General features: G+C 41.3%; 1 protein-coding gene across 1 annotated transcript; it reads left to right on the top strand.

The window, feature by feature from the left end:
- The first annotated feature begins 2,936 nt into the window (after window positions 1-2,936).
- lrpap1 (low density lipoprotein receptor-related protein associated protein 1) lies at window positions 2,937-9,583 on the top strand. Its single transcript, XM_018737952.2, has 8 exons — window positions 2,937-3,213; window positions 4,623-4,767; window positions 4,933-5,063; window positions 6,031-6,151; window positions 6,362-6,517; window positions 7,224-7,306; window positions 7,951-8,127; window positions 8,234-9,583. Exons 1-8 carry the CDS (start codon window positions 3,046-3,048, stop codon window positions 8,300-8,302), a joined length of 1,050 nt encoding a protein of 349 aa, XP_018593468.1. The 5' UTR covers window positions 2,937-3,045; the 3' UTR covers window positions 8,303-9,583.
- Window positions 9,584-10,352: the final 769 nt, after the last annotated feature.

The raw sequence follows: 10,352 nt of genomic DNA on the forward strand, positions 1-10,352 counted from the left end.
AACCACTGGTGTGGAAAACAGATGAAGGGCCCCCAAAGGATCTTAGCCTTCATGTTTATGTCTAGGAAACCTTACACTACGTAGATATTTGTCGTTTCTTTTTCATCTACATACTGAGGTTCTTTTCTAGTCCCAAAATGTCACAGTTTCACAGTGGTCCAAAGCCTATGCATAGGGTGTGAGGCAAGGTAAATCCTGATTGAGACACCAGGGTATTGGCAATCTCACACACATAGACACACTATGGACAATCCAGAGTCACCAAGTCACCTGAAACACATGTCAGAATATGGAGAGGACACACAAACTCCACATAGACTGAGCCAGATCTGAACCCAGGCACTGTGAGGCTCCAGCTTTAGTGTTTCCCAGCTCTGCTCAGGGTGACAGTTACTGATGTAACCCTAATGATTTCACTCTCACAGTGAAGAAAATGTACCCATCTGCTCCAGTCAGAGGAACACCTTGTTCTGAGGTGTAGATTATGAGGGAATCTGATATCTGATGTTTTAAACCACTTTTGTGGGTTTTATCAGCTATTCTGAGGTGAAGCAAAACCGAAGATTTCATCGTACATGGCAAGAAAGGTTAAACTGTCTCTGAGGGCTGTCTATCATCTGAAAATTGATTGCACTGTCATGGGAAGAAGTCTTCAGACTCCTCTGTGGGGCAGTAACCATATATGAGGACCTGTAGCTCACCATATGGCAGTAGATTCTGGAGAAGATTTTCCCCTTCCCATAAATTCCAATTTATACCAGACAGAATTCCCCCAAAACTTATCTGGTTGAACCACATCACTGCTTGTGACACCTGAGTCACCCACAGGGGGTCTAGCAGAGACTGTAGGAATGAGGGGAAAGCAAAAATATTGCAATATCTTTGGTGAGGGTTAAAAATGTGTTTATTTGGCTGGTGCCATCTATAGGGCCAAGGTGCAGCAGCAGTGGTAGATACTGTCTCTCAGAGCTCCACTTCTGCTGGAAGAGCCTGCAGCACTGGTTTTTCGTCGGCATGTCTATGGTCCTTCTTCTCAGACATAGACAGGTTTCTCCCAGCCTCACAATCTTTTCTTTCGTAGCTCAGATTCTTCTAGAAAAGGGCTGCAGATGACAGCTGGACCCTTGGTATAGCACTTCCCACCTTGCTTCTGGTCCAAGACATGATCTGGATGGGTTCTTTTCTGTTTTCTTTTTTTTTTTTACCAGGAGAGACAAGAGCATGTGTCCAAAACTGCAATACAAATTGCTCACATTTCCATTTAGTTCATCAGGAGTCCTTCTGTTCACAAAATTCTGTTTAACGCTTCATACATGTTTACAGGTGGGAATTTTTTAATGAAAGTTCAGCTGAATACCCGTCTCGGTGGTACAACAGCAGGGTCCTTACCTATAAAGCCTTAACACATTGCAGTTAAACATCCACTTTCATTTGCTGACACTTCTCTCCAAAGCTGAATTTCATGTTAAGCTACTTACTATGATTCCTCATCGTTCATATGATTAAAGGACAGTAATAATGTAACATTAAGAGCAGCTGTGATTTCAGCTAATTATATATCACGCATAAAACTTTTGAAACTCATGAAAGGATACACAAAATGACTAAACAGAAGAAAGGAGGACAAAGTGGAATCACAATGTAAAGAATGAGAAGTGTTAAGAGGAAGAAGCGGCGCCCACCCCCCGTGAGCCGCGCTGGGAGCCGGGCAGGGGAGTCGGGGTAGAGATGACCGCTGACACGGCACTGCCGACCGGGGCTGCGGAGCTCCTGCGTCCCGCCAAGAAGTGCAGCGCAGCAGCCACAAAGCTGTAATGGAAAGTAATTAGGCGTGAAGAGTTCAAGTGAGGTGCAAAGCGGAGAAAGCAGCAGTGTTTACATCTCCGTTGCTTAGTTACGGCTCAGCGCTGTGCGCGCGGGATGCTGCCTGGAGGGGAAGAGCTCAGCAACGCAGAGGATGCGCTCCGGCGGTACTGTGCAGCACGTTCGCAGCAAATCACGCTAAACATATGTATCATATTATAACTATTGAGCCGCGAACATGAGAAAGGTTAGCAGCAGGGCAAAAAAATTATTACAGACATTATCATTACTATACTACACATTCTGCGATTTCTGTATGTATATAGAATGCAGTATAGTACCAATAATGTCTGTAAAAAATCTGTGGTTAGGGTTATGAGACGTCGTAATTGTGTCTTTCTTAGCTGTATTCGACATTCGGTTCTCGCGTTTTGAAGTGTACAAAGATACATGATTTACACATTTGGCAGAGAAATGGTTTGGGAAGGCGAGCGGCGTCCGCGAGCCTCCGTCTCTGGTGCGCTCACTGCGCTCCACAAAGCGTTAACCTGTTTTGCTGAAAATTAATATAAAGTAAATTTTAGTCCATTTCGTCAGGAGGAAATTGGCATGATTCATGAATTAAATACTTTTTTTTACAAATTAACTATCGTAACCCATTAATAATAACCGCTTTACAAATTACAGCAGTCCATGCTTGTGAAACCGTCCAGTAACATCCACTGACATGATGATGATGTGACATGATTAATTTGAGGGGTGCTAAGACTGAGTTAATGTTTTGAAGTCTACTTGTAATGTCGCTTGACGACACTTCAAGTGTTTTGGACGGTGGTGTGGTGAAGGGCGCTAATATTAAATACTCCACCCTTTATTACATCAAAAGGGTGAAAATAATAAAATAAACCTCCCCCTCCTGAATGTTTATACGTCCCTTTCGTCGTGGATGATCCTCATTTGCTTCCGAGCGTTGTGTAGCCGCTGTAACCAGGAAACAGTAATTCAGAGACTTGTGGGAGTCGTAGTGTAAAAGGCGCTCTTCACTCTGGAAAACTACTTCCGTAACAGTGCAGAGTGAACTACAAATCCCATGTGCAGTCGCTTCCGTCTCTTTAATGCTTGTCTTCAAAAAAATCACATGACTAGTCTACCTAACATTAGGCTAGCTATTCAATCACCTTTGCATTAACACCCTTGGTGGCTAGTTTTCCCATACCCAAATTAGCTGTTCAGCAAGGGAACATGAAGACTTCTCGGCTGTGCGTGGCCTTCATTCCGTTTTTATGTTATGGGGCAATGGGAAGTAAATATTCCAGGGAAATGAATGAGCACGAGCCGCCTGCTGAAGAGAAAAAGACGGTAGAGTTCAGAATTGCCAAACTGAACCAGGTGTGGGAGAAAGCGCTCAGGGTAAGTCACTCAGTCAGTGTCATTGTTCCGTCTACTAAGCCTTAGTGTAAGGTCTTGTCGAGTGTCTCAAGTGGATGGTTCGCCTTCTGGCTCCTCTTAGTCTTAGCCCTCTCAGCCTGTGATGCGTGGAGGAGAAATGGAGCTTGACGCGTTAGCGACTCGACTGAGCTGCAGTGAGTGAGTGAGCGACTGAGCGCGTGCGTCGCGGCTGCGTGCCGTGTGGGGTCGCGAGAGCGAGACTCGCCGAGGGGACCCCCTGCTGCACGTGTCGTGCGTGTGGGGTCGGACTCTGGATACTAGACGATACAAAGTAGGAACGCGCTCCAGGAATACGAGAAATATATGAAAACACAGGAAAGAAAAAATAAAGTAGGATACAAAATATGTGTAGTTTATTATTACTATCATGTATTTTTTTTTTATTATTTGTTTGTAAAAGTCCGTCACTGACACTCACTGACTGTTCGAAACATTGCGGAACTGACCTGTAAACACTGATGCGACACAAAACACTCCTAAATGATTTATGAAATTTATGTAACTCATCTACAACATTCCATCACTTATTTAAATGGAATTCCCCCAAAACATTCCAGAACTGGTTCCTTCAAAAATACATACTGATTCTGAAATGTTCACAACTGATGGAAAAGCATTACAGAGCTGACCTGTTCCAAAAGTGGTATATATCATGTAATATAAAATTTAAAAACAAAAGAGACCTACAACAACATTGAACAACTGATCTATAAAATTCCTAAACTGATTTCATTGCTAGTGAATAAAAATAACTCCCCTTGTAATTGCTGAAAATTTTAGGCATAAATTGTTTTCTCTTTATCATTTCATTTCTGTATAATGGAACTGTAAATAATTCATTTTGTAATTGTTGTTTATTAATTTGTGTTAAATCTGATTATGATGCTTTTAGCTTAATCCTGATAGGTTTATTTTTGTTACATCTAGTTCTGTACTGTATTTCACATAAAACTGTAAAGTAAAAGTGATTGCTGATCCCAAAGCAATAAAACATGTAACAGTCCTGAACGTTTAAGTTATCTCGGACAAAGGCGTCAACTTAATAATAAATGTCGGCATCTGGTTGTACTGAAATGAAATATTGGCTGCATGTAGGCAATACTGTGCAATTTTGACTAGTGCTCCTGGGCATGGGCTGCACGTTTTGACTTTGCTCCCACTAAATATTTTGTCAAATGCTTATTTTTATGATGTAGCTGTGGAAGAACATGTCCAGTGTTGCTGTACAAAGACTGCAGAAAGAAAACGGTGGTGGAAGTTCAACCAGCCTCTGTGTATGAAATGTAAAGAGCTCAGAGCTATCGGGGGAACGCATGTGGGGCCATCGGACACACGATGCCACCTGGGTCACATCTCCACGTTCGCCACAGATGCAGCTGCCTCCAGTGAGGTTGGCAGAGCTCCACAGCGACCTGAAGATCCAAGAGAAGGATGAGCTCCAGTGGAAGAAGCTGAAGGCAGAGGGTATGGATGAGAATGGAGAAAAGGAAGCCAAGCTCAGGCGGAGCTTCAGTGGTGAGTAGTGCTTTTTTTTTTAATTTTTTATTCAATAAAATCCACTCACATTGTTAAAACAGGGAAGTATGTGTTGTCATAGGTTTCAACACAAAGTACAAAATTTTGTCAACTCAGCATATCTGGCAGCTCTGGCAACAGTTCATCATTAACTTGTCTTTTTAGTCATTCTTGCCAAATATGGAATGGATGGGAAGAAGGACACCAGGCATTTGGAAAGCAACAGTCTGAAAGACCATGAGAGACAGGAAGGGGATACCTTTGATGATCCCCGACTGGACAAACTCTGGAACAAGGTGAGATTATATTGTTGGGCTTCCTATTTCAGTAGTGACCGTGTTGGGTTAAAGAATGGTTTAAGTGGTTCCTAGGAGATGGAACTCGACGTGTTGCTACACTGTTGATCTGTTTTTGTGTGCTGCACATAATGCTTTTCTTCTATTATTTTTCCACACACTTGCCCTTCTGCTGCACTTGAACAAATATAAATTTCCCCAGTCTAAACATTATTTTCTTGATTTGCCTGTACAGAGCCATGACTGTCACTGCGTATGGCTGAAACAAATTAAACAAAAAGGGTTCCTAAATACAAAATAATTAGCTAGTTCGGTCTGGCTAATTTCCACGCACAAGTTAGCTTTTAACTACAGAGTAGGTTAATTAGAATCGAGGTGCTAACACTCATGTAATGCGGTTTTAGTAAATGTTTGTTGCACGTTGTTGCTTTCAGAGTTTAACTGCAGATTGATCCAAAACTTTTAAATCTGATGTTTGTTTGTCCGTTCCTTTTGGACAACAAGGGTAATATGAGGTGTGTGTGTGTGTGTGTATTTATGTATGCACTTTATTTATTTATGAATGACTGAAACCTTAGCCCGTGGCAGTTTATAATGCCAGCAATTCTTATAATCCATAAAGCTCAGTGCTGCTTTTGGTAATTGTTAACTTTTTAATAGGGCTGTTGTTATTTAACCACATAGACATTATTTATGCACTTTGTATTTCTGAGACCAGTTAATATCTAGTATGCTAAGACTTTTAAAACAAAACTAGAATAACTACAAGTGAGACTAACACTGGCTGTGCTTAACTCAACAGATTTGTTGGTATGTGTGTAAATAAGTCTTGTATTTACTAATAAACACAGTGCACTAGTTTTAATTTGTGAAAATGTTGATTGTCATTTTTGAAACAGAAATTTACTGTAGTTCCACCTGATATTTTGAAGAAAATGGAAGCTCTCAAACATTGGTCATTTTACAGGCTAAGACATCTGGAAAGTTCACTGAGGAGGAGCTAATAAGTCTGCGGCGGGAGTTTCAACACCACAAGGACAAGATCCATGAGTATAACATTGTAATGGACACCATCAGCAGGACAGAAGGTGGCCGCTCTGATCCTCATGCACTAATAGATAACGCACCTTTTTAATCCTCATAACATTAAAGGTCAGCTTCCTGCCTTCAGAGTTAGGCTCGTTTTTACAGTAACCCTGTTTCTTCTAGGAAACCTCAGACGTTGACCGTTGCACACGACCAACGTGGCTCAGTTTAATGGCCATTGAACCTCTCCGCTTCTTCTCCTCCCACCTTAGAAATCCACAAGAATGTCATCTCTCCTTCGGAGGGGGACAACAAGGAGAACGTCCTCCACCAGAAGCACATGGACTTGAAGGAGAAGATGCGAAGTCTCAACCAGGGCTTTGAGCGCTTGCGCAAGCTGAGCCATGAAGGTTACAGTGAAGACAGTGGTGGGTCCTTCTGCTTCGCTGCACTCTCACACTTGTAGATAAGACCTTAACACAGTGTACTCATTTTCTTCAGCTCGCTTTCTCATTTGCTTCAGCTGGGCAGGAACTGTCGCTGAGGGCTGTTGAACTTGTGAAATTTGTTCATTATATTTGGATGTTTTTGCTAGGTAATGGCACAATGTGAGCATGTGAGCTTGGTGGAGCACCTTGGTACCTAGTGCTTTCCATTGCTGTGCTTCTAAAAAGGCTACAACATTAAGGGCAGCTCACAAAAAGCAGCAGACGAAACATGGACGCAACCCACAATGTCAAAATGACCTGCAGTGTGATTGGATCTTCACAGTGTGAAAATACCATGACCAAAAAAAAAACGAATTCTGGTTCTCTTTTTAACCATCTTCACTCCAGTTGGAGCATAGTGCCTTGGGGTCATAAAATTGAGTTTTGCAGTGTTGGTTATTGTAGTGATAAAATTTTTACAGGGTGGGGTTACTAGCCCCACACCCAACCCTCCTCTTTTTGCAGCCAGGCTTGGGGCCATCCTTGGCGGAAACTCTGTTCCTAAACCCTGATTCTGCTTTGGCAATAAAATTAGGCAAAGAAACTTAAGAATTCTAAGCGTGTGAAGAAACTTAAGGTTCAGACTTTGTTCTCCTCACATGAGTACATGCACTAACCTGGCTGATTTTAATTTGTTGACCGGAAGAGTTTAAGGAGCCAAGAGTCATCGAGCTGTGGGATATGGCCAAGCAGGCGAACCTCAGTGACGATGAGCTGGAATCACTCAAGGTAAGTTTATATTCAATTTTCAGATTCTCCAGGAGCTAAGAGCTATTCTAAGAAAGTGCTCATTGGATGTGCTAATGCGGTATTTTGAACCGAGCGTGTGAACAGTACATGATGTAGCGAATTATCTCTCAGGAATATTAAACATAACAGAAAAAGTTTAACAACAATTTTAGCTGTTTAACAGGTGGATTGTTTTCGGAGCACTTAGGTGAAGTACACGAGGCAAGTGTATTGCAGCAGGACCTCTTTGAAGGCGAGCCCCGTCCTTAATTGACCACTTATTCATTTAGCTGATACCTTTCTTTAAACATACCTGCAATGTTAGGTTTGTATGCTAAGCTGCTCACATCTACCCGTTAAAGGTAGTGTAATTTTTACTGGAGTAGTTTTGGGTAAATACCTTGATCAAGGGTCTTATAGCAACAGCTCAGATTGTAAGGTGATGGCATCACCCACTATGCTATCTTCTGCCCTTACTTTTTACCTTGTTTCTATGGCTTAAAAATATTTGATTTAATAGCATTTAATTGAAATGTTTAAACAAATTTAAGCAACACTAACCAGAAAGAATATGAGGGGGAAATTATTGATGACCATGTACAAGATGGGTCTGTGGAAGATGTGTATCATCCTCCATCTGACAGGAAGAGCTGAAGCACTTTGAGACCAAGGTGGAGAAACACCAGCACTACCAGGAGCAGCTGGAGCTGTCCCATCAGAAGCTGAAGCACGTGGAGTCCTTGGGGGACAAGGAGCACATCCTGAGGAACAGGGAGAAGTACAACAACCTGGCAGAGAAGACCAGGGAGATGGGCTACAAGGTAGGAGTGTTTTAGGACCTTCAGCATGACTTTTTACATCTAACTGGGAATTTTTTGGTCTGCTTGCATATCAAAGTGAAAGTATGGATATGTGTCATCTGCACAGATGAAGAAGCACATGCAGGACCTGACCAGTAAGATCATGCGCAATGGACTCCATCACAATGAACTCTGAAGTCAGAGCTGACCACCTGCCAGTTTTTTGGCATCTTATAAAGAAATAGTTATAGAACAATTCCCTTTCAACACTTTATGGTCCAGTATACTGTCATTAAGGAGTCAGTGTGATGTGTTTTTATGTATTTGATTTAAAGCAGTTGTTGGATTCTCTAGGATGTAGAAATCAGTGGCTGCGGAAAATCAAATCACAGAGCTGGAAACTACTGTTTATTTGAAGATCCTGGCACGCAAGCATATGTTTTATTATTAATGCTTCCCTTGCCTATTAACTTTGATTACTTGTGCATCACATGAGTATTAATGTGTAGAAGACAGATCAGTGTGCTTGGAAGCTGGATGGATGGGAATAAGTCGTCGCCCTGCACAGTGGACCGTTTTTCACAAAAGCAGCTGCAGTAACGGAAGTGCTCTGTCGCAGACTGGAGTTTTCAGGGGATCATCCAGCAGCTGAAGTCAGGTCAGCTGCCACATTTGGCTATTCCCTCCTCATGTGCACTTAATGTAAATCATTTATTACTGCTCCTATAACAGCCGTAATTAAGGTATTCAGTTCCACTGAGCTTAGGATGAGCGTCGCACACCTTTAGGTGCAAATATTGAACACTTGTAGACATGCAGAGTCAATTCATTCAGTTGCATCAACAGATTTTCTTTAATCTGCCCTTTAAAAATGTGACACTGTTTGTAGGGTCTGGTTTTTATAAAATGCATCAAAATATAGCTTTCATGTAATACCTCATGCAGTACCTTCAATAAAATGTTTACCCCCGACAGTACACTGAGAACCTTAATTTAAATACCTGTCTGAACTGTTCCAAAAAAATGCAATTGGTCAGCAAAATTGTAGGCAAAGATAGGGCTGCATTGTGACTTATTAGTTCAGGAGATCAAAAGTAAAGTTTTAAACTTGTATATGATCTTTATTACAAAGTTCCAAGAAAACAGATCCATTCCACTGTTTACATAAAATCCTTGTATGTACAAATTAAAGGAACACACATCACTTACAGCACAGAAGATTATTTACAGGGCATCTAAACAGCCAGAACAAGAGCTGGGAAAGCACTAGCTGTTTTTCTGTGCTTGCATGTAAATGAGCTCACAAATTTTTTTTTTTTCCTGTTGGTTTAAAAAATATATAAAACCAACTATATACTAAATACTCAAATTAACCTTGACCCTATCTATGTGTATTGTTACACACTTCCATGCTTCCTGCAAAACAGAACAAAAAGAGGCTTGAACCTAGTTTCATGAAATCTAATTTCTAAAATCGTGCCCTTTATGAATGAGGAGGACCAGTCACCTGTTCTGCTATGCTCTTTAGAGAAGCAAATATCTCAAAAGTATTTTTGAGTTCTAATCATTTAGTTTCCTAACCAGACTGGTACTAAGAGAAAAGATGTAAACAGTGGGAATGGTGTAAGAACTGGCTATTACTGACCTTCATACAAACCTCATTTGTTACAGTATTCAGTGAAGCATTTTTCTCCCACTCATTACACTCCACTTCTTTGCCATCACTGATGGTAGAAGTTCTCACTTTGCATAATCCATTGGAGCTTGCAGCAAGTCACCTTTGAGTAAGACTGATTTTACACAGGTATTTAACAGGTGTACGTGTGAGTAAATGCAAAACACTAAATGGATTCCTTTATATAAAAAGGATCACTACTACATGGCATGCTAGACATTACTAAAAATCAGTGTATACAAGTTTGCTTAATACTTTGAGAATTTTTTAGCAAAAGGAAGTAGATATTGATTTAAAAAATACTGTGAATTGCAGCTCTGTGGTTTGAACCACAGTCCATTCCATGAGAGCAGATTTCAGACACTCCATTGCAACCATAGGTTGGTCAAGTCTCACTGAGGCCTTCCTGTATCATCTGTAGTACTTCCTGCTCCAGGCCCCAGTATCCACTGGAAAAGGAAGAACAGGCTGGCTTGTTCTTCCACCTCAAGAAAACCCAAAGGCGAAAACAGTCCCCACGTATTTCCGAAGCTGAGCAAGAAAAAATTTTATAGGATAAGGGTCACGGCCT

This window comes from Scleropages formosus, chromosome 16, assembly GCF_900964775.1.
Source record: "Scleropages formosus chromosome 16, fSclFor1.1, whole genome shotgun sequence".
Classification (NCBI taxonomy): domain Eukaryota; kingdom Metazoa; phylum Chordata; class Actinopteri; order Osteoglossiformes; family Osteoglossidae; genus Scleropages; species Scleropages formosus.